General features: G+C 39.5%; 1 protein-coding gene across 9 annotated transcripts; it reads right to left on the reverse strand.

Moving 5' to 3' along the window:
- Nucleotides 1–4,339: 4,339 nt before the first annotated feature.
- ASRGL1 (asparaginase and isoaspartyl peptidase 1) lies at nucleotides 4,340–25,347 on the reverse strand. 9 transcript variants are annotated; one of them, XM_074895863.1, is made up of 8 exons: nucleotides 24,944–25,092; nucleotides 23,557–23,799; nucleotides 19,866–20,008; nucleotides 14,621–14,775; nucleotides 10,331–10,449; nucleotides 8,773–8,843; nucleotides 8,383–8,445; nucleotides 5,660–5,779 (listed from the first exon to the last, which is right to left on the reverse strand). In XM_074895863.1, exons 2-7 carry the CDS (start codon nucleotides 23,741–23,743, stop codon nucleotides 8,425–8,427), a joined length of 696 nt encoding a protein of 231 aa, XP_074751964.1. In that variant the 5' UTR covers nucleotides 23,744–23,799; nucleotides 24,944–25,092; the 3' UTR covers nucleotides 5,660–5,779; nucleotides 8,383–8,424. The 9 variants fall into 9 exon arrangements, with proteins under 9 accessions (XP_074751959.1, XP_074751961.1, XP_074751962.1 ...); XM_074895858.1 differs by lacking the exons at nucleotides 8,773–8,843; nucleotides 24,944–25,092 and adding an exon at nucleotides 25,253–25,347 and having other exon boundaries at nucleotides 4,340–5,779; nucleotides 8,383–8,493; XM_074895860.1 differs by lacking the exons at nucleotides 8,773–8,843; nucleotides 24,944–25,092 and adding an exon at nucleotides 25,152–25,204 and having other exon boundaries at nucleotides 4,340–5,779; nucleotides 8,383–8,493.

A 25,347-nucleotide genomic window follows, 5' to 3' on the forward strand; every position in this document is an offset into this window, starting at 1 on the left:
GACTTCAAGCACAGTCTGGTGGCAGCACAGAAGCCACCAGGGTATCTGCCATGACATTGTCTTTTTTCATCCTTTTTTTTTATTTTCTTAAATGTGTTAAAACAGAATTATTTAAAAAATGGTTTGGGTGTTTTCTCACAGATAGTGTCATTTTCATTCTGTCTATCATAGGAATAGACCATATTTCAGCAGAAGTTATTTGCTTAATGCAGAAATAACAGAGAGAAGGACCCATGGCCGGTTTATTTAGGAAGTAAGACTAGATAATAATTGTGATTCCTTCTGGCTTAAAATACTCAAAAATATGCCAGGTTTCATGTTCCACTCATTCTCCCCAGTATCATAATTTCTGAGTGATTATCTTAGTAGAGGCTTAGCTGCAGTCATTCCCAAGGATCTTAGAAGGGTTAGCTGAGGGGAGACAATGATAGGTAAAAACTCCTTACTGAAGCCACAATAACCCTTTCAGCTTTTAAAAAACAAAACCAGCAAAACAAACAAACAAACAAATCAACCAACACTATCACACATTACCTTCTATAATATAGTAGAGAAACACTAGCTGCATCTCTCTTTCATGGAGCCAATGAGTTTCAAGTAAAGAAGATGAGAGTACCCACGTCCCAGCAGACTCTGCACTTTTCCAGCCCAAAAGAGAAGCAGCTTGTTAGTTATTCTAGAAACTACTTATGAGTAGACATTTAGTAATTGCTAAGAAAAAGCAACTGCTAAAACAATAAAATCTACATTTACTGGTATGTATATTTTACAATCATTAGTACCTGCAGAAATGAGTCCAGCACCTCTAACAGCCCTAGGTTTTATCTCCTGCATTAGTCTGCCTTCGTGGTGCTGTTCTAATACAGTTGTTAGCACAGGCTGTGGCTAGCAGGTGGTAGCTACACCCAAACCCAGATGACATTTTGCATACCATTGGAAAAAGCTAGAAATATTCACTATTTTCAGTGAGGAGGCAGTAAGGAAAGTGGTGCACCGGGGTGATGTACTCACTGCAGCCTGGGTTGCTAAGCACGCAGCCTGCTATGTCACTAGGCAGGCAGGACTGGGCAGAGTCATTAAGTCTGGAAGCAGCTGAGTATTTAATAAGCTGCACGCTACCATGCATTTACGTAGCTTAAGTTGTAGTAAAGCCCTAGCAGTAAAGGGTCAAAAGTGCAGGGCTGGAGAACTAAAGCCCACACAGACCACATGGTAACCCATCCTGCCCTCAGTGGAAAAGGACTTAGGGAGGAACCACAAGAAAATGAGGCTCACTCCAACCAAGGAGAATTTCAAAGGTCAAAAGGCAAGAATGTTAATAATAATTGAAGTTAAAGCACATGTGACCGGGTCTGGCAAAGCTCATTTACACAAAGGTTGTAGGGGTATCTATGTGCCCCCAATAAACTGAGCGTAAGGAGTGCAGTCGAAAGGAAAATGAGATTCTCCTTCGTGGTTTACACACCTAAAAATGAATTTTTGCTCACCCTATGCATGTGATCTTAAAGATTCTTTTATGTGAATCATTTGACACTTATTTCCCAGTGTGCGTATTTCCCTGGGCATCATCTTCACCCTGACACTGCTGGAGACCAAGGGTCCTGTCTCATGCAGTGACCCTCCACAGCAGGCTCTCCATCCTCTCTATTCTCTCCCTCATTAGCAAAGGCTGTTCCAATACTCACTGAGCTACCAGCTTTGGACAGGTGAGCCCACATCTGATTTCACTTCCTCTAGTGTAATCATAGACTTCAGTGACAGTACTTTTCATTTATACTGATGTAACCAAGATTGAAATCTATTCCACAACAAATATTTATCAGACCACATCAAAGAAAAAAACAGACCAGAAGAGAAACAAGAAAAACAGTGAATGTCATTAAACTTTGCTGAGGTAGATTTGAAAGTCAATGAAAATCACCCCAGACACATGGAGCTAAAATGTAGGGCAAAGTAAAACACTGACAAAAATAAACCCACATTTCCAAACACTGATGTCCTACAGAACAATTTTTAATTACTTATAACTTGCAAAGATTAAGAAAGAATACCTGCCCAGAACTAACAATACATGAGCAAAGTCAACAATCACCACTCTGCTGCTTTTGTTAGCATCTTGGCTTTGATATGTATGCCCATTGTGGCTACCTGCTCGGGTTAGGGACCCTTTCTACACAGTAGTAACACAGAAACAGGACAACATCCACAACTGCCTTTCTAAATCGTATAAAATAATGGGATGCCACACTTTAATTAGATAATTAAAACTGTAGCTGCTTTGCCACATGCCAAGGACACTCAGTTTCTTGGCAGCAGACCTCTAATTTTTCTTCTTTGTATCCAGGTCACACCCATTTGGATTAGAGGCTCATTTCCAGCTGCAAGTGCATGGTGATGGCACACAGCTTCCCATCTTTCTGTTGGTATCCCCTTTAAGTTTAGCATTTTTCAACTAATTTATAAAAGCTGTTAAATGTTAAAGCCCTTATAAAGGGTAGTTTCTCAGTGTTCACAAAGGTCAGGGGACATGCAAGCAATATTAAAATATTAGGAAGCCCTGTACAACACCAACAAATTCTTACATTGCCAGCATCGGTCTCATCCTGTACCAGCTGAAGAGCATGACTGAACGTGTAAAAAGAGAAAGGAAAGCAACTGTTTCATCCCCAGCAATCCAGCTTCTTTGAAAGTTAGGTCTACCCTATCCCTGACCATCTGCTATCACCCCCCTTGCTATGAGAAAGGGGAACACTGTCCTAGGAGAGGTCTACCTGCTGTCCAGCTTAGGTGAGGAAATCACATACATTTCCAAGGAGCATCGATGGTCAGCTGGCTGGAAGAAAAGCACATAGGCCTGAGCACTGGTACCAGCGCTTTGCCTGAGCTGCCATCGTTTCAACTGTGGAGCAAACTCCCGCCTAAGGGTTATCAGACATCGCCAATCCATATGCAAGGCACAGTTCCTCATTCCCAGCCCCACGTGAACTGAAAAGGCATAACAGCACATGCATGTTTTTGAAAACCAGACAGATTTTCACAAGAAAGGAATATAGAGCGCACTACCAAAGGGTGGGTGAGAGAGTCAATCATACAGACCAGATGGCAGTCACACTGCTTAATGCACTGTTGCAAGGTGCCCAGCTAGCCTAGTGATGAGCAACAGGAAAACTACATAGGATAATGTTCTCTGTTAAGTGCCAGCAATTTATTACACCATATTCCTGAGAACAGCTGAAGTGAATTAACCACAGCAACAATTTTTTATTCCTTCTGACAGTCCTGAGATTGTATCTGTGCTGCTGCTGTGGTTGCTGGTACCTTCTGGGCAGATGTGGACCTGTTTGAAGCTAACCAAAAGCCAACTGTCCAGGTTAGTGTTGTGCCAAACCCTGGCCAATAAACCATCCAGTGGGTGTATTAGCTTATGTGTGATGCTACACTAATCATCACTTGGGTTTTGGTCAACTTGTACTGTGACCAGAACAGGCTTGCATCTACTAAGAAAATTTAACAAAACCAGAGGCTGACAAAGATGATACACCAGGTGTTGCAGTAACAGTGGGTTAAATGCTCCTCCCTCCAGCTACTTCAAGCAAAGGAATGGTTACTAAGAACATGCCCTCTACAGAGCCTTTAATCTGATAAAGCAGGCGTAAAACAAGATACTTGTTTTCTTCTTCTCTTGTGTACAGCCTACATCCATGCCTATGTATCACCACTTAGCCATAAAAAACATCCTTCAAGTTTGATTTGAATTTTTTAAAAAATTGAGCAATTTCATGAAAACAATGCTGCAAAGCAAAATCTGGCAGAACTCGTGGAGGCTGTATTTTCTATTGCTTGTCTTGAATTTGATCTTGCACTAGGGTACAGGTGAGGTAAACAAAGCAGATCCTTGACCACAAAACTCTGATTGTCTTGATACTCTGGAACTGAAGCTAAGACAATATTGGTTTTTTTTACCAGACAACAGTCCGGCCCTGTAAGATTGCTATCTCATGCCCAGAAGGGCAAATGAATTAGTTTTTACTTGGAAGGTGACAACTTCTCTCTACAGATGAGCACATCTTAAATACTGTTACTGTTTCATGAACAGATAGTACCTTTTCTACATGATCATCTGTGGAACAAAGTACACAAGTACTCCATGGTTATGTTTTACATGAGCCAATCTACTCCAGGAACCATCACTGTCCATGTCCAGTCACCTGCAACATCTAATAACCATGGATCAAAGTAGACAGCTGGTTAGACAGCCTTGGCAACATTACCATTCTGTATGAGCCAATTAAATAACATGGTTTATTGTAGTTGGAACACAGGCATGAGTAGCTTCAAATTATGATTTAAGATTTTTGCTGTGTTTATTTGGGTTATCTCGTAAAGTGAACATTCCACATTATGGTGACATGCAATTATAATGTACAAATCTGTCTGCAAAGAAAACCTAGTCACCAGCTAAAATCTATAAAATTATTACACAGTTTTAACACACACCAAAAAAATCAGGTAGAGAAGTCAGAAAACAGGAAAAAGAAATTTTGCTCTTTCTTTTAAAAATACTAATTCTTAATGAAGATATTGTGTTAGAGGTAATGCAGAACATCAATTCTTTTTTAAAAGGAAAGCCTCTCCATAAAACATTTCAGACTTCACACAAGAAACTTATTATAGAACATATTGCTTTTATCACTTGGATTTTAGATAATTATTTTTCCAGTTAATCATCATCTGTCTCATGTCTAGACTTAAAAGGTGCCTATCACCTTCATATTTGAGTAGTAATGATTGCTGGTCTTATTTATTGAAATCATGACCTTCTTTATTACCATCCCAGATACAGAACTATCTTTCCTGTTAACTATCCACATATACTTTGAAATATTGTAGCCTACTTTGTTGTGGGGGCTGTTTTTTCATTGTAGGTCTGATGCCAGAGAATAGAATAAAATAGGACTCCTTAGCAAGCATCACATTTCCCGTCTCTGGAGAAAAGCTAATTTCTTTACTTCATTATTTCCCCCGACAGTTACCTCAAACCTGTGACAATAATGCAGTCTTAACTCTTCACTATTGTTTGGTGGTATTTCACTGACAGTTAGCACTTTGTTATCATGGGATGACTGCTCAAAAAGACTCTGGGGAGCAATGCAATTTTAAAAATTCAGTTTTTAATTAATGGGTATTAATCTCTCAGATCACCCTGGCAGCAACCTCTGAGAATGGGCATGGAAAGGAGTTCCTCTAACACTGAAACTCAGAGGCTCCCTTTAATGGAGAATTAAGGCTTGCTAACCAAGAAGCCTACTGACGATTCTCCTTCTTATCTAGAAAAGGAGGATGTCCCAACTTCCCAAAGATATTAATAAACACTATACATATATCCATGACCACTGAAGAACTATGTCCAGATTTTTTTGACTCATTTAGAGTTAATGCCCATGAACTAAAAGTACAGATCTCTTTCAGAAAGCTAAATCAACTATCACTGTCCTCCAGCAAAATTTGATCTTCGTTCTTCCTCTGTCGATGTTTCTTCATTCTCAGAATCCCTCACTTTCAGATGCAAGTGCTTCATCAACAGATTTTGTATGCCTTTCCCCAGCATAAATCCCATAATGCAGCTGGTTATCCTTTACAGTAGCCCAGGACATCTGCTTGGTGGAGAACCTTGCTGCCCACTCGCCTGAATTGTTAACAACAATGACACCCCCCAAGCCCCCAACTCGTGTCTTCATGTAGTCTAATGCAGTGTCAGCAGCCATCTCTGGTGACATTCCTGAAAAGAAGAACAAGACAACTTCATGGTATCTGTCTTGAAATAAGTCTTAAAATTCCCTTCAAGTTTCACCTCTCCCTGTGGACCCAGCCAAATCTAATTCCTCCCTCAATTAAATTGGCAAGAAATTTCTAATGTGGCAAAGAAACTGCTCTGGACAGTTGCTAATAGCTGCTAATGGTATGGTGCTACTACAGAGACAGGATTTAAATAGCTTCAGATTGTAATTCATTTTCAGTATTTGATATAGACTAACTCATCAACTCTATGTTCAAGACACAACATTTCTTATGCCACAATTTGAAGGGAAAAATGCCAGCCTGCAAGCTTTCCATCAAAGGTTTGTCACAAGCTAGGTCTGAAGCACTTACAATTTCAAAAAAAAAAAACCTCACCACACATCAAAACAATAAAAAATTTCAGTCATCACCTACGTTCCAAGTCCATGGGCTGCAACAGAGCTCAAAGCACATACTTCCCATTGTCATAATTTATTAAAAGCAGACATCAGCATTACTCTTCCTGAAACTTCTGAAAGTATCAGGCAAGATGAAGACTCAACGTACTAGACATCAGAGAAAGGACCAGCAAAGCAAATTTATCATTTCATTACACTTAATTCATACTAACAGGAGTATTTTCTAAATAACGTTAATTTGTACATCATACACACAGGCCTGTAATAGCCACAGAATATTTGTTCACTACAAGTTTGAATATATATTCAGGAATGCAGTTGGGTCAGCCTAATTGTTCCAAGATATATACCACCAGTAATGTTATGCAGCTAAGGTTGCAGAACAAAAACTGACCTTCATGCCTTCCCTGCAAATTTTGAGTTAAAACCAAACAAAACCAAGAGAGTCAGAATTATTCACAGCACTGGTGACTGACAGGATAAAGCTCCTTTCTCTGACGTTACGGGTGACACTGTGACTATTCAAGTCAGTGGCACTAACTTCAAAGGGTCAGTATTTCACTGTTTGATTTTTCATCAAGACAACAGCTGCCACCATAAGACAGAGATTCTAACAGCTGTTAAGACTGGCAAAGTAATTCACTCCTGAAATACAAAGGTAAATTTCTCAGCATTGGTCCAAAAGATATTTACTATATGAATTACTGAATAGCTGAACAGAATTATGAAAGAGCAACTTCAATTGACTGTTCAAGGACTCAGAAAGTTATAATAACTTGAGGGTTTGTTTTTAGCACCTTCATGGAAACATAGGGGGAAAAAAAGTCTATTGCTGACGTATTTTCCTGGCAGATGAATTACAGTTCTGGACAGGATGAATGAAGATAGAGCAAGCACGGGCAGGGTGAACAAGTGCAAACCCATTAAACGGGCACACATGTGGGTTCATTTTTCTTTTTTTTAAAAAATCTTTTCCATTTCAGCCTCATTTGCCTTTCATACTGATTTATCACAAGCCAGATAACTGTTATCAATGCATAGGTTTTGCAATGCAGTTAACTTCAAGACAGAGAACAAACTGGTTTGCAGTTTAAACTAAAAAGAGCTTAGAAGGCCATTCACAAATTGCATGGGACATAATACAGAGAGTAAGGGGAGATCATAATGTGTTAGATCTTTGGGAAATAATCTGTAGGTTTATTTTATGCTGAAACAATGACATTAGCCAAGAGATTTACAGAGAAATACATCCGTTACATGCAAACAGCTCTATAAAGTGTAACAAAAATATTCTCAGCTGTTACTTGTCTCTCTACTTGCTGCTTCTCCAATGAAAAATGTAAATTGAAAGTTTTCCAACTATTTCCAGTTCAGTTGATCTCAAAACAAGTTACACTGTACTGCCCAAAAGCTACCGCTTTCTAAAAATAATGGTGGTATCTATATTAATGGTTCTTCAACTGCATGCAATACAAGTATGTTGTCTGGCTATGTTTACAGGCTGTAATATAATCAAGGGTTTAGATGACAGACTAACTCATGAAGGTAAAGCTCCAAAGGGTCATCCCACAGTCAGATTATATTACAGTCACATAAGATATACTGTCAGCTGTTTACCACATACCCACCCAGTCAGTTTAGTGTATTTTCCAAAACAAAATGAAAATGTAAATCATAGTTAAAATATCTTAAAAGTATTTTTGTTGCTATAATCAGAGTTGTTAAAATAAAGACCTTTACAGTTTATTGGACAAGTGATATACCATGCTTTCTCATTATGACTCTGATTATCTATCTCTAGTTCTCCCCTACTGCTTCCTTAAATATATCTTGCTTTTACTTCATTTCTATGTCTTTGTTCATAGAATTTTAGTTTCAGATTGGGAAAATTTATTAAAGAGAACTTCAGTTGAACAAAGTAGACAATAACGTCTTTCAATGTATATTGATCTAAAGCATGATTAAACATCAAGCAGCACAGATATTTCTGTCTACTTAAGGCTATTTTAGCTTTATTAATACTTCAGTACTTTGTTTTGTTTTTAAAAAGAAGTGACCCATCCACATACCCCCAGTAGCAGCTCTTCTGACTGCTGTTCTAGGATGACAGTACATAAACTGAAACCTGTCATTAAGCAACATTTCCTATCCTTATTATTCCAGCTTACAGAAGTTTGGCATATACCTTGCTCCATGTGGTAGAGGATCAGTCGGGCTAAGACCACCTTCATAATGCTCTCTCCATGTCCTGTGGTTGAAGTGGCACCAGAATGGTTATCAGCATAACCTCCACTTCCTTTCCAGAGGGTGGGGGGTGGGGGGAAAAAGGCAATACTCTAAAAACAATTTACAAAATACAGTAAAATATATGGAAGAGATCAACAACAGTTGGATGAAGTCAGTCACCACGTTGAGAGAGCTAGAAGACTAGTGATCTGCTTGTGGTACAAGAAGCAGAAATAGGCCAACATTTCACAGGAATGGGCAAAAATATTTTCCAGAACAGCAGGAGACAGTACATTGAGAATCAGCAAGACAGCAATGGGATGAAGAACGCCAGGTCACACAACATTACCAATTGAGAAGATACGAAAGAAGATCTTGTGAAGACATTGGTAAATTGACCAAAGTTTGAGGGGAAGTTATCTGCAAGAGCAAAAGCAGATAAGAGGTGTGAAGAGCCTGGGCTCTAGTGAAGCACATCATGAAGCACCCCTGAAGAATCTTTCCAGTCTTCACCACAAGCAGAGTGTTTCTTCTGTTGAACTTCCCATCCCCCTCCCCTTTTTATTTCTTCCCATCCTTGTTTTGTTGGCACATTCCACACCCTGTTCTCCACCAAGCTTCTGCTTGCTCAACACCCATGTTTCTAGCACATCTCCTAAGAAAAATATTTCCCAGGAGCTGGGGAAGAATGTATCACAGCATTAAAAACAAGGTACTAGCGGAGGGGAAGGAGGCATAGAAAAGCAATGAAAGTTTCTTCCCTTCTGTACTTTCTTGATCAAATCAGACCCTTTCAATGGACCCCAATTTACACATGGAAAAACACTGCCATAATCAATCTGTCAAAGCCCCTTTTCAAAAGGCTCTAATATTTAAAAGGACAGCTAGCATTTCCGTATCCAAGCCCAGAGTAAGAGCAACAGTTTGCAAGTGATATGCTCAGCAGTGCCCAGTTTCACTTGCCCTTCACAGACCTACGTCCCATACTATAGGAGACCTAAACATAACCTACATAAGAGAAGGACATTTGCAGTCAGAAGGCTGCAGTGAGAAATGAAGCTGAAAATCAGTCAAAATACAGAGGGTACCAAAATATTAGCAATTTAGGGTGTGAGAAAAGGTTCGTATTAGTTTTAAAATAATTGTGTACTGCCAACAGCAGTGCTATTTGAGTTTGGAACATGTTTTACTAAAAATAATTATTTTCCAAATCCCAACTGTATGGTAGAACCCTGAAGCAATCAAATGAGTCTGTCCCATGAGAGGAAGAGGTCTGGGAAAAGGATTTCAAGTGTCTCTTCATACTTAGATAAGAGATCTCTTAAAATATTTCCTTTATTCCACACCGCATCTATTAGGCTCTGAGGCAGTCTTATCAGGGCTCTCTAAGAACAGGAATTTACTCAAAGTCGCCAGTCATTTTACAGCTTTCGCTCACTGATATAATGAACAGTAATTACAATTACACTTTCTTCCTTAAGTATCAAGACAACAGCACCTACATATGGAACAGGCTACATTTTCTGACATAGCTGTAAGCATAGATGTACAAAAGGAGAGCTTTATTGGAATGAACAGAATGGCAACACAGAAAAAAAGTTAGCATTCAGGAAAGGACAGAAAAAAAGAATCTTCCATCCCCATTCTCCAGACAGGAAGGTGTGGGATGATGATAATAATCACAGCACTACACCTGTTCTATCAATCCTTACCTGTAATCTCTCTGTTGTGTTAAGGAGCTTGAACTTTGGCACATTTGAATGTTAGACCTCCATTTCAGGTGTACCAGAATTCATGTTTCATTTCAGTAATGAAAAGGAGAATGTGTAATACTTTTTTGTTTGTTTGTTTACTTTCTTTAAATGAGACACCTTCAAAAATAAGAGGCAAGACCCCACACCCCGTACCTATGCATGCTGTGTCACCAACACGGCCAGTCAGTTTATTAGAGAGTCCTCCAGTGGATGTTGCACAAGCTACATTTCCTTCACTGTCTATAGCAACAGCACCGACTGTTCCAAGGTCTCTGCCAAGAAAAACAGTTCACAAAATGAGCTTGAATTAAAGCATACCTGCCAAAGCATGTTGCATTTATTTTCCAGGTAGCTTTAAAAAAAGATTACTACAAAAAAAACATCACTGCTCATCATAAAGCTATTTTTCTCCATGCTTCTCATTACAAAAATAAAAAGCAACAGACAACAATTCTCACAGCTTTAGAGTAGAAAAACATGACTTTTTTTTTTTTTTATCTCCCCCCATGACCTGTTTACTTCCATATCATGGAAGCTTTGACTTGGGGAAGAAAAAAATCCCACAAAACAAAAGAACACAGGGCAGAAATATTTCTAGCCATCATAATTCTGAAGTAGTTTTTTGGCTGTGACATACCTGACACACAACTATCCCCTAAACAGCAACTCAAAGATACAAGAATTGTCTCCACCGTCTCAACAGGAGGTTGACTAGAATTAATGACAATGCACTTAAACGGGTGAATACAGAAAAGGACAGTAATGTTATGCATGCACTGAATATTTCCTTCCTGTTCCTCCTCTTTCCTCTTCCTTATTCCTCTAAGTGTTCGAGTGCCACAAAAAAAAAAAAATTATGCCTTTCAACTAGTATTGTTCATAACGCATTATTAATGCATATTTCAACTTTGTACTCTGTAGCTATGCAATCTTGAGGTTTAATCACTTGGCCAGTAGCATCTGTTGAAACCACACATCAGCTTAAAAATCTTCATGAACTGAAGAAAAAATAGAAGTCTCAAGTACTGCTTTATTTCTTCAGCACAGAAAAGTCATATATAATAGGCTGCTTAAAATAAACATGAGTATTCATCTAAGAGAAAAAAAGGCTATTGTAACTTACTGTTACAGTTGCTGCTCTGAGAAGCAAGACATTACTGAGAAGCAACAGTCTGAGTGTCCACATATACCAATTTTGGCAATTCATGTAGGAACATAAAACAGTATACGGCCAGGAGAGGTGTACCAAAAAAAAGTCTAAATCCCTCCATACAAGAAAAGAACTTGTAACAAGCCTTCAGGGATTCACTGCCCAACAGGTGACTGCAACAGGAATAACAATGGAAGTTGCCTGGGCACTGGTGAGGGTCTCTCTGTAGTCCCACAAAATCTGAGCTAATTAAGTCAAAGTCTTTGTGTACCGTGAAACCCTCAGTCAATTTCTCAGATAACCAACTTCCTGTTCCCTCCTGCTTATATAAAATACCATACTGTCAGTCCCTGCACTTCATTCACAGCAATTCAAAGTTGACTGATGAATCACAGACCTTACAAACTGCTCTAACATTTACGTGGAGACAGACCTCATCTCAAACTGATATGATGGTGCAGATGGGCTTCCCACCCATCCATCTGTTACAAATGATTTGCTGAAAAGAATATTAATAAATTGCACACTCATGTGGCACCCTTCAACCAACTAAAGTTAGATACTCCTGAGAGATTAAGGAAGGTATGTCCAGATGGACATTTTCCTAGGTATGTATTTACCATAAGCAACTGTGAGAATAATGAAAGTACACAGATCACATACGCAGCAGCTATCTGTTTTGGTACAAGAGCTCAAAGCGACAGTAAATATCAAAGTGAATGTGTCCAACATACCTTTTCTGCAGTGGAGCAAATAGACAACCACACTTTTACTTCTTACTGTCCCTTTAAAATTTTTTATTGCTTCAGTGTCACATGTTTTCTTTGTTCATCTTCAGAACAAAGGCAAAGAAGATATAAACAATCTGTCTCATAGCTAGTTGACTCAGAAACATTACCAAGGCAGGCAAAACTAAGTAGAGACATCATATTATAATCATCCCTCTATTGTTAGTGACAGTAGCAAGAACCTCAACCTCAAAATACCTGCAGTATACCAGAGGATGCTATTGGTAGTAATGATTTTATTCAATCAATAATTATTCTTATGTACTGCATATACTGTGATACAGAACAGATCACTTAGATCTGTTCATTCCCTTTTGTTTAAATCCCATTATTCAGTACCCATGAAGTTACATGTACTCATTCTATCTCCATTCAATTAATAAGACATCTGCTAGTTCATCTCTTAAGCCTTCATCAGTAGTAGCGTTTTCCGTTGACTGCTGTCAGGGTCCTTGTTAATTAATACCTCCTCAAGTTACTCTTGCACTGTGATACAGAGGGGCTAGTAGCCTGTCTGCTACCTTATGGCTAGACTCAACTCTCTTTCGGTGGGGTTCTGAGGTAATCTCCAGCAATTCTTGACAAAGGTATGGTCAGATTCTTTGGAGTGAGAGACTGAAAACAAACCACACATTACTCTTAGCAAAAGGTGTACAAGATGCCATGTTGTACGTACAATGGAATCATAAGCTTTTAGCACAAATGAATGCAGGCTTCTAACTGGCAGAAGAGAGCCATCTCTCTTCTGGAGACACCAAACTTTCCTTGGAATGCTGTGAACCCCCAAGGTTTCCAACATTGCTAGGACCAGAGGACTGGAAGTAAAGCACGCCAGCCTTCAAATTCCCAGTATGATCTGGTATTATGTTGCCTCTGACTAATGCTACTTCACCTTCTGTCTGCTCGCCTCAGGCAAGTTTCTGCATAATCACTGTGGACATAACAGGGAAAAAGAACATTCCACATGTGATACAGAAACAAATGAGCTTTCATTAAAAAAGACCTGTTTTCAACTTTGTGAATTTGTGCTGACATTTTGGGCACTAGTTGTCAGAAAAAGAACGTGTGGCCAAGACAAGAAAAAGTTTGGAGCCCTTCAGAAATACACAAGCCTTCTATTATCAGAGACTCCAGAACAAGACAATGCTGAAATTGAAGATGCCTAACACTGTTATAAGAAAAAAAAATAAAAATTAAGCAGTTATAAAGAATGGAGATTCAGATGCCATGCCATTCCAACTTACATATTCAGGAGACCAATTGGCAGTAGAGGCTATGACATCCTCAAAATTCTTCATAATGAATTATAATACCACACAGTTCTTGGATAGACCATGGATCAAAAGAAAGCCTCTACTGGATACAAAATGAACTACAGCTGAGACCTTATGGTCAAGGAACAACTTCACTTTGTTTACAAGACAATATATACACTTGCCTCATTAATTTATTTTTCCTTCTAGCAATTTACTGAAAGTAACATATAGCTTGTAGTTTATAGCCTCATGGACTTTAATTAACATGCCCACAGAAGAACCTTCTTCTGACCTACAAATTTTTCAGCTCTGCTTCTCTCATTACTACTATTTCACAGAACAGATGAACAACATGTAATACAGCATTTAGGTAATGTAATAAATACAATGTTTTCCTATGCCACAACCACTGATGTACAAGTGGAAGCTCAAAGCAATTTAGTATTTATGCCTCACAGGCATAAAAAACCTTTTTGACACCTGAGGATTTTCCTTCCTTTCATGTCCACCCCACCATCCTCTCTACTTTGTATGAGACTTCCTTATTTTTCAAGTGACTTTTGTTTTGCTGTTGTGCAACACCGTTCAGCAGCATCTCTTTTCACACTTACCACTACACAGAACTTCTTTTTTTCATTCCTATCTACAATAACCAACAGTCACAATCAGCACTCAGAAGGAGTTACTGGTCAAAATCTGATTTTATTTAACTACCTAATCCAGTGTAAGAACAAATCCAATCATCTCCTTAACCAAGATCTGCCTTAGTAATTTTACTTTTTTTCATGGGCTTCTTTTAAAATGTGGACTGGAGATAACAGTTCTCCACAGAACAGAACTCTACAAAGTGATGCCTGCTGTTTGTTAAAGCTGCTCTATGTACTTCTATAACTGGTGATTTTAAGAGCAGTAACAAGTTCTAACTTTGCCCTCCATTAATGCCACAAAACCTATGCTATATCAAAGCAACTGACAATCTTCTTAAGCATCAAATTTGCCCAAATTTGTTCTAGTCACTTACTTGATTTTGAAAAATCAGAAGCTTGATTTTTTTATTACCTTCACTAAGGGCATACTGTGAAGACTGTATCAAACCACGCAACACCCAGAACTGAAGTATTCTCAAGTCTGTGGCTGAGACACAACCTTTGTGGTTTGGTTTTTGTTTGGTTTTTTTTTTTGTCTGAACTGATAGCACAAATTAAATTACCTGAATTAAAAAAGAAAAAATATTTTACAAAAACCCTACTTCTGAAATTCTTGAGGGTTGGAATCTGGCTCAAGATTGTTCTTCCATCTCTCCCGGGATCTCTCGGTTATGAGTTTCTCCCCTGGAGTCTCAGGAATACCCATGGCCTGAGCAAACAGGTGTGCACCACGGTCAGTCAGCAGCACGTGCTTCGTCTGCAGAAGACAGACAAGAGATTCATTGACAAGTCTTGTTTTGCCTCGTACTCAGTAGTTTTGTATAATCACTATTTTTAGAAGTATCCTCACAAAGAAAATTTCAGATTTTATTTTTAGACTTTCTAGATTTCTATGCCTATATCCCTCTCTTTCACTAGCTGAAAAAATTTTCAGCTCTCCAAAACACAAGCTTTTGCTAAAAAAGGTTGGACCAGATGATTCTTGAGGTCCTTTCCAACCTGGTATTCTATGAATCTACGAAACCTTCACCAGTAGTAGAAAACAACTGCATTTACATATTTAATACTTATTATAACAGGAGAAGAAAAATTGGTAAATTTGCTCTTTTGCTAATTTGTGAGCAACTTCTTCATACTGTTTCTAGTCAATCACCAAATCACTACCGGTTTTGTCCAGTTCACTAAGAGATCTAGAAGGATTTTACTCAGAAGGAAAGAACAGTAAACAAATTCCTGTTCTCTTTGACTGTATTACACCTCATAAAACAACCAAAAAATGCAAATATCATACACTAAAATGTTTCTTAACATCAGCTGAACCATTTTAAGTATTTCGTTCAACTAGCTGCTACACTTAAAGACCCAGAATTTTAAATTTAAGAACATAATATTGATCTATAGGTTTGACGAAAAAAATATTTGTTCTCAGAATTCTAACAACATTTGGAGCTCTACTTTGAGTCCTTTATTTAGTACAGCACTTAAACCAGATTTTAATTAAATCCATGCTTCAAAGTCTGTACAGCTTGGTTAATTCATATTTTAGAGAAATTTGCCAGATAAATTTGTTTCATTAATCCTTATACCTTAGTAGGAATTCTAAAATATGGGTTTTTTTCCTCTAAAATCTGGGTCCAAAACCAGGCATAGAGTTCTTAGACCACTACACAGCTGTTAATTGCTCATCAGAGCCCAGGAAGTTTTTGGAGGAGCAGTAGTCTGATTATACAGTATGGAGTCATTTCAGAACACAGCACCTAACTTCAAGCAAGCTTTTATGTCCATGCAGCAGCACAGCATACGGGTACAGCTGAGGTCCAGAAAACAGAACCAGGTGATGCTGGAGGCAGCAGACCTGCAGAGCCTTGCAGGGCCCTGAAGTGGCACATACTCAGCTCTCAGCCTGAAGCAAGGACACCAGAGGTTGGGTATTTCTGTGTCATGCTGCATTCCACAGGACATTCACAGTTTCAAAACTTCAGACTTTTATGATGCTGCAGACCAGCAACTTCTGTTGATTTCTAAAGCAACAACAAGCAATCACTACCATGACCAACACATAGCACTGCATTGTTTTAAAGGATTCCAGCTGAACCTCTCCCTAAACTGCAGACACTGATCTCTGCTTAAGCCTATTAGAGCCGCTGCACTAACCCCTTCAAACCATTACAGAAGTGGGAAATGTGACCACACTTTAGAAACATTCCTGATGTTGTGGCCCTCACTTCAAACATTTTTTAAAATTTAAATGCCTTTTTAATGACAAATTAAATCCTCAATTCCTGAAAGTATTGCTTTAGGAAACAATAACAAAGGTTACAAGGAAGAAGTCCTCTGTATATGTCAAAGATTAGAGAACAGGCTCACATGCTGAGTGATTACCAGACAATAGAAGACCTACCCATTGCTAACAAAGCTAGCGTTCTTCAACTTGAAAGCCAACTTCTTTGTGCAATACTGCCCCCCTCTGCCACCAAGCCACCAAAAGCACACGATCCAATAATTCAAATTGGGTTTGGTTTTTGGGATGGGTTTGGTTTTGGTTTTTGAGGGGGTGGGGGTGTTTGTTTGGGATTTTTTAGGAAATACATTGAACTTTTATTTTGATTTATCTGTATCAGAAGAAGACTTTATATCATCATTTAAATACTTTTTTTTTAAACAAATCAGTTTTATTCTTAAAAATTGAAGTTATTTCTTAAACTTTTGCAAAGGGTTCCCTCCCATATGCAGATTCTGATAACACACCCACCTTCCTGAGCTGCACACACAACAAATACTTGCATATATTAAAATAAGCTTCTACGATAAGAGGTTTTTTGTTTGTTTGGGTTGGTTTTTTGGTTTGGGTTTGTTTGTTTGGGGTTTTTTTGTAGTCTTCACTGAAAAGAAGGTATCTTAAGGAGAATTTTATTTGGTTTTCTCTTCAATATAACTTGTCGATCAAAAGAGCTGGTAGAACATTGCCAAACAACCCAAAAGCATATTTTTCCGTCTCATTCTTCTTCTACAGTTTCATGAATATGTTTGCTAACTTTAAGTGACTAATTTTTCTGAGACACATTTATGCAAAGTAATCCAAAAAAAAAAAAAAAAAAAGTTCCAGAAATCTTATTAACAAACAACAAATGTTGGCAAGTTTAGTTAATTTCATGGGAAACTAGGAAGAGAAAATCCCCCAAATTTCTGAAGCTGGCCTAAACTTCAGACCATTCACTGTGCTTTGTTTAACAATCCTGGCAGTGCACAAAGCACAGCAAGAAGTCGCACCTTTGCCTTGAGAAGTCTATATCCTTAGCTAAATTTTATTTTGCATAATGTGAAGGGCTGAATGATACAGTAGGGGAAAACATAAACATAGTTAATGTATACCAATGAATCAGTGCTCTAATATTCGTGAGACACCCATCTAATGAAGTGCTGGAGCTGAGGGGGATGTACATGCCCCATTTGAACAAAGTGCACCATTTCAATGTATTAGTCTATTTTTGTTCACTACAAACAGGAATTCAACAGGAATTTAACTGCTTTCTCAAGGATTTGTTTAATTAGTTAATGCATTAAAAGCCTTCTATCTCTAGAGGCTATCGCGTTCAATAGCATAGTAAATCATGAATGGCAATTATTCTGGTGCCCTTTCTTCATGAATCTGGCCAAGTTTAAGCCCAGTAAGAATGTGACAGCACACAGGACAAATGTGCACAGCAACAGTCTAGACGAGCTACTCTGGCCACCAGATGGAGCCCATATTGTTCCATAACAGTACTGGAAATACAGAGTTACAAGCAGTTGGGGAGCATATTTTTGGTTTGTTTGCTTGGTTTTGGGAGCTGTATATTTCAAAATTCCTTAAGGCAGTGAGGCATCTCAAAACCACTGGGAAATAAGCATCCTAACATGCTTAGGAGCCCAGGAAAACTACATTCTTATTACCCATGGGTCACTGAATTAAAAATTTTTTTAATTATGCAGAGTAAACCAAAACAAAATACATTCTGAAATGTACTGAGACACAGCCTGGGTTGGTGTCCCAAAATTCCTGTCCAAGATGAACAGAAGAGGAACACAAGCTGTTATTCCCATTTACAATACCTGATGGAGAAACAGTAGAAACTCACCTCAAGATATATCAAACAATTCAGGCCAAGATTTACATTTCAACTTTGTCATCTACACAGAATTTTTTTTGCATCTGAGCAAAGAGTAATACATTTTACCACAAAAGTTTGTGATTTTAGGACTACACCATTATACTTGGTCTGTACGATTGGATTTTACAATTTCCTTTCAAAGTTAGCCTCAATAGTTTTGAGCACCAGAAGCACCACAGACTGATAAAACATTGTAACAGATGAAAAAGATCTTGTAACAGACAAGACAAAGAAGAGGGGGTTTTGTTTGGGGTTTTTTAAAAAAAAAACCACTTTGGAAAGTTATGTTCTCGAAAACCAAGTGTTGTTTTGACTTCATTCTTGTTGACTTAAGTAGGATTTTGTCATAGGCAACAACGACAAAAAAAAAAAAAATTGAACATTAAAAAGAAGTTATCTATGGAAATAAATAAAATACAACATTCTCCCCCAACATGCTATAAGACATCTCTCCCCCAACCCTCCACCTACATTCTCAGATTTTGAAAAATTTGGTCTTGTGAAGCTGTCTACCAGCTATAGTTATTCATTTGTTCTAGACAAATGACAGAATAAAACCTACCTGAAGGAACAAAAAGCTTATTTGTCATGTTTTAACATTGTTTGCTAGGAGATATACACTGAAGACTTTCATGAAGAGTTCTTATTTTAAAAGCAGAACTATAACTCCAATTAAGCTCAAAACTAATTCCTGTCTTCTTTGGAGGCTACTGAGGACAAATTACATTTCAATCATCTTTATAGAGAGCCAAAGAGATTTTGTTTCCTCAAAAGTAATTTTGAAAAGTTAAAGAAACATAAATTCACTTTGTTAATAAGTGGTTTTGCAAATATGAACCCTTTTCAACTATGGGGCAGCTGTACTAGCAGGATGAAAAATGCAAACTCCAAAGTCAGTACAAACTTTTTGATGACTGTCACAGTCTAGTAATGGTAAAATTGATACACGTATCACAAATTATTTACTCCATCCTGAACCATACCAGTTGCATCATTTCTGAAAAACAAAAGAAGTTTGCTGTGGCAGATATTAGAGGAACTTCTTTGTGGAGGAACATACGATCGATTTTACATAGAAGGTCAAGTAATAACCATTTTGCTGTCCTGGCAAGTTTGATTCTCTTGGAAAAATCTGTCACCATCACATAATGCTAATGTTACCTTCCACTGCTGGAAGACCACAACCTCGCACTAAGGCTAGCATCTCATTAGGTCACAACACACAACGTAAGACTGCGTTACATGGCCAAATAACGTTATTGGGTCATTTAATTCAGTTCCATGTCATTGCAAAGGCAACAGTATATTATCCATCTTTAATCTTGCAAGATCAAACAGAAGACTCAGTGACAGCATAAAAGCTCTTTAAAAAACAAGTGAACAAAAAAACCCCCCAAAATCTTGAACACCAGCTGTGGAGCTACAGGAAATCAACTTGTACAGGTCAATTGCTCCTTCAGCTTCCAATTGCATGGTAGAACTTATGCTTCCTTAGAATGCTATTTTTAAAAAATACCTCTCAAAAAAGACTTAAAACAAGAGTGCTTTATGATCATGACCACAGTTGCCAAACACTACCATCCACTTCTCCCTTCTTTCCTGCTTTAAAACATTACACAAACATCGTTATTGAGGTGTATCAATATACTGGATGAAGGGAAAAAATGTTCTATACTCAAGTACATACTGAGCATACCTTTTCCATGACAAGTCGAGCAAGTTTTATTGGGTTTGCTATACACTTAACTGCAGATACTGCTCCGGAGTCTAAATTTTTTCCATCCATAATAATAGCATCCATTTCTACTTCACCTTTTTCATTTAGAACAGATCCACAGCCTAAAAAAAAAAAAAAAAAAAAAAAAAAAATCAAAAATCAAAAATCAAGGAGGAAGGGGAAAGAAGTCATTAAGAGCTAACCATCACGCGATTCAATTATTAGATCTCATCAAGCAAACTTTCTCCTTCCCAGTTTGAGTTATTGAAAGTCTCCTGAATACAAACAAAACAGCAGAAACACTGGTGAATTTAACCACAAAATCCAACCATTACCAGAAGCCTCACAGGGTACAACATCTACTTTAAAATTGAGTTTATTTTTAAAAGGTGAAAAACACATTTCCAATCCCATCCACAATGACATACTAGGTATGAAAGTTAAAACGACAAATAATCATGAGCAGAATTCTTTATCCCCCAGAGCACTTCAAGTGCACATAAAACTATTTTACCTTTACAGTTCTTCCAAAGGAAGATACAACATAACCCAACAAAACAGTATAGTGTTCAATCCTATCAACAGATTAACATCACACAGCATTCCAAGAAACTGCTGAAACTGGTGGAGCAGACTAAGCATCTGCTCACTATTGTAACAAAAGCTTGAAAAAACAAGTTCTTCATTACCGATAAAAACAGTAGGTGAAGGAATTTTTAAAAAATTAAAGTAATGAAACACCAGGTAGTTATTTTCTTCTATAATTATTGGTGCTACCACTAACCCAATTGAAAATTAGAGATAGTTACTGGCATTTTTTAAAAAAGCCTATTGGCGTTGTCTCATTTGGTATCATAGGGGAATAATCAACTTGAAGTCATCAAGTGTACAAGCCTTGCTAATAAGGATGAAGACTAAACCTAAAAAGGTAAAAAAAAAAAAAAACAGAACATGACAAACTTACATAGTAGTTCAGGTGGAACGACTTGAACATTGTACAGAGCTAAAACAGTTTTTTTATTTCTGTTAAACCAACATTAAAAGCAGGTCAGAAACCACTGTTAACAACTGTTGACATAAGACCTCTATACCAATATACTTCAGACCTGAATATATGAAGTTAAATCCCCTGTTACTGAAGGCAACAAAATCCTGTAATCCTCCCTCTCCTGTAATCTCTAAAACTCCCCGTCACACACAAATTCACCCCCAAAAAGTTATTTCTTGCCCCTCTCCCACTGCATAAACTATTCCAGAGTTCAGTCCTGCATCATTCACATGTTAATTTCTAGACTACACTGATCTGTAAAGAGCTTACAGGTAACTGCCTTGTTAACCCGTGTTAACATCATTCTTCCAGTTTCTCCTTTATGCTGGTGCAAGGAGTAAGACTTTTTTTTGTTTTCTTAGATAAACTCTGCCATACTCTTTTAGCTTCCCTTGACAAGGTAGACTCTCTAACCATGATCACAAAATTCCAGAACTAGTGTACCCCCTTCTCAGGTATCACTGACCAGAACCATGGTTCCAGGGGAAGCTCTATCAGCCCTCTTCATCACTGCATTAATAATATCCTGTATCTACTGGACACCTCTCATGGGATACATTTTAGGATTTCCTAAAATTTCCTGAGCAGAAAACAGTTGTGGACAGTTCCTCTAGTCAAAGGCAGCTTCCTATAAAAGCCTCCTTTTACAGTTAGTGAAGAGAGACAGATGTCCTCTAAGAGCAATTCATCCCACTTGCCTAAGAGAGCTGTACTCTTTCTCATCCCACTGACCACTGTAAAAGTCTGAACACCATGGCAAGGCTAGATACTAAACGTCAGGTTGTCTGAGGTTGGATGAATCCTTCCTTCTGTGGTTACAGACTGCCTTTTCATCTGCCTTCCAGCAGGAAGGTAGGGACTAACTGCCATGGTATCCATTGGCAGCAGCACTGAAAAAAAAAAAAAAAAAAAAAAAAAAAAAAAAAAAGGTCTGGCTTAACTGTGAAGCAAAGGGCAGGGAAAAAAACAGAGACACAACAGAAGACAGGAGAACTATGGGGACACAAATAACCAATGTGTCTGACATTAGCCAAATCATGGGAGGGGTGCTGAGATCTGTCCTCTGTGCTGCAAAGCTGGATGGAAGAACGTGCAAAGATTACTATAATGACAGTTCTTGTACCTGGAGTATTCACACCAAGCTGGTTAATACTGCTAGTCAAAGAGATCACATGAAAGAAATATAACCAAGGCCACTTCCTCATCATAAGCAGAACTTGATGACTTCATTGTGCTGCACTAAAATGGTAGTTTCAGACAACAATATAGCTTCTGAGCCCCTCCACCAAGCCTACATCAAGATGCATCTACACAGCATGGCTAAACCCTATAATTCAAAAAAGCGCACAACATCATTATGCCCATTCTTCCCAACCTTTATTGTTGTCTCTTAGCAATGTCTCTGTTTTTCTAGAAAATATTACAGTTAACCTGATTTTTCTTTTACAAATATAAATACCACACTGAGTTTTAAACAGCCACTCCAATCAGGGCCCTCTTCACATCACTTTCAGCTCATTTTCGCCAGCTACTAAGAGCAGCTGTATCTAATGAGTGTTAACACAATTAGATGTATCTGTAAGTGATTACCAGACTACCTGCCATTTAGATCAGCACTGTCAAACCTGAACAAGGGCTTCAAGTCCAGTTAAGTAGAAGTAAAATGAGAGAATGCCACCCTGATGTTAATTATATAATAGCCCACGCCACACCTCTTAAGTCTGCTTCATGAGTTCAGCTTTATTCCTCTAAAAATCAGGATGTTCAACCTAAGTCAGTAACAAAAGACTGCAACTTTCATGCAAAGCAAAAAAGCTCTTCCCCACTCTCAACTACAAGGTGAGAAGGAACAAGAGAAATCTCTGCAAACTAAGTGTGCACATAACTAATAGCTCTATTATCTAAAACACTGAACACAGGTCTTTCTTTCCATGTTCATTCCTGACATACCTTGGTGAGGGTGGGGAAATGTTTTCACTGAAAATCATCAAAATAATAAATTTGATGTCATACAAAGGGGAGAAAAATATCCCACTATTGATATTAACATTAATTATCATTAATTGTTAATAGTTATGGACCCTTACTGTATAAATTCATGACTCTTATACCATTACTGCATTACTTGTGTAATATTGTTTACAAAAGCACGAATGCCAAGCATTAAGATAAAAACACCTAAACCAGTATTCCTCTGGCAATAGGTAAAGGTACAGCATTAAGGCTTAATCATTGCTGCAAGCTATATTCAAGTGCCTTAAACATAAACATTAATATATACTCCATTAAGGAGTCCATGTCATAAAACTGAACACACAGCACAGTAACAGCAGAAGATTTACAGAAAAGTAATATGGCACCACAAGAATGAAATGGCAGGTGTAAACCACTGAAAAACAAGAAAAAGAGTAATTCATCTGCCTAAGTGCGCTCACAAGAAACTATGGCACATATCATGCTATTTTATTATAAAGAGAAATAAACTATTTTGTGACACCAGTATTTACTCCACTACAACGTGCATAATTCAAAGAAAATGCAAGCCAGCATTTTCAGAAGCATCAGGGCAAAACACCTGAAATACATGATGATTATAAACCCACTTAATTCTTGAAAAGTTACCTGCATTAAAATGAGGATCATCTTCCATTGATCGTACTGCCTCCTCAACTGCATCTAAGGCACTGCCTCCCTGTTTCAGGATACCATAACCTCGCAGCGCAGCTCTGACAACACCAGTACGACTTCCCTCTTCCCGTTCTTTGAAGATCCGGCCAGCTCCACCATGTACCACAATGACAGGCTTCATCCTGTCAAATTCCTCCCAAGGCTTTCAGCTGTGCACGCAGGTTTCTTGTAATCAGCCTGTTTTGGAAAGATAAGTCTTTGGCACGTGCTCCCTTCTACATGGAGGGAGATCTGTAAGTTAGTTAACAGATACAGTCGGTTTGACTGCAACCACTTTACCTTTCAGGAAGCTGAGTACTCACGGGAAGGAGTTCTTAATTCAAGTCTGGACTGGAGAAGGCCCCAGGCAACTTACTGCAACTCTGAAGTCAGCCCTGCTTTAAGCAGGAGACTGGGCCAGGTGGCCTCTGAAGGCCCCTTCCAGCCCAAGTTAGTATTTAGGATGAACTCTGTCTGGCGATACAAGTTACACTGAAATAAGCACCTGAGTAACCCTTGATCCTGCTAACTGGATGGGTAACTGTGTTGAGTACAGTAATATAACGAGCAATAAAAACAAGTGACTGACCTGACCTAACGGCTTAACCAGCCTTACTGCCTGAATTTCAAACCTCTGACCTCTTGCAAAACTCTGTACTTGACACAGAACAAGGCATTCAAACCTGGCAGTCAACAGTTTGTTGTTACTGCTCACAGCCTCCTGTGAACAAAGAGGACTATTGCTACACATCTTTGGTGATGGCAAACACGTTTTTGCTTCCAGAAAAAGCAAAGGAGAAGCAGCCTCATCTCCCACCGAAATCTAGGGCACCTCACAGAGGAAGTTCTCCACGTGAAAACAGTTTCTCAGGGCCAGCTATTTTTGGAGGCTGTGAAGAACAAAATCCAACAGCTTTCCCCTCATCCTACACGCGAGCCCTTTAGCCAGTCTCCACAGTCCTGCACTGCTGACAGCCCGGTCCCTCGCATTCCCGCAGCCTCAGGAGCGGCTCTTGCCCTCGGGGCCCGCTTGCCAGGGTGGCAGCGGGAACGCACCAGCTGGAGACAGCCCGTACCGCTTGGGCGTTTCAGCCCGAGGTGGGTCAGAAACGTCTCGATTACCACCAAGGATCCCGTAAGCCAAGCCTTTCACGTTGTTACTTCGATCGGCAGCTACGCCCTCCCCTCCGCCAGGGTCAGGAGAGGCGGCTCACGGAGGAAGCACTCAGCAGGGGCTCCCCTCCGCCGCGGACCGCGCCCCGCCGCGCTGCCCGCCCTCCCGCCGCCCCCACTCAGCCTCACCCGCCCTCGCGGAGAACGAGAGCGCGGCCTCGGAGCCCACCTGCAGCGCCCGTCCCCGCAGCAACCCGCGGCAGCCGGGCACAGCGCCTGGCGGGCCCTACCGCGGGGGACGCGCACGGCGGCGGCGGGCGGCCGGGCAGCCCCTTCTCCGGCGGCGCGGCTGCGGCAGCCGCCCTCAGCAGACATGGCGCCCCCGGGCGCGCTGAGGAATGCCCACAGTTAAGATGGCGGCCTGCGCCCATTCTCACCCGCGTGCTCACCCCCACCCTGCAGCGGGCCGGGCACCGCTGCCTGAGGGCCGGCGGGAGCGGCCCGGCCCCCGGCTGCCGGGCAGGGGCTGTCGCCGTACCGTGCCCTGCTCGGCTTCGCTCCCTGCTCAGCCGCAAGCAGGTGGGGAGCGAATTCCCCGGCAGCACAGTCACGCGGAGGGCCGGGGCAGTGCTG

The sequence above is a fragment of the Athene noctua genome, chromosome 1, assembly GCF_965140245.1.
Source record: "Athene noctua chromosome 1, bAthNoc1.hap1.1, whole genome shotgun sequence".
Taxonomy (NCBI): Eukaryota; Metazoa; Chordata; class Aves; order Strigiformes; family Strigidae; genus Athene; species Athene noctua.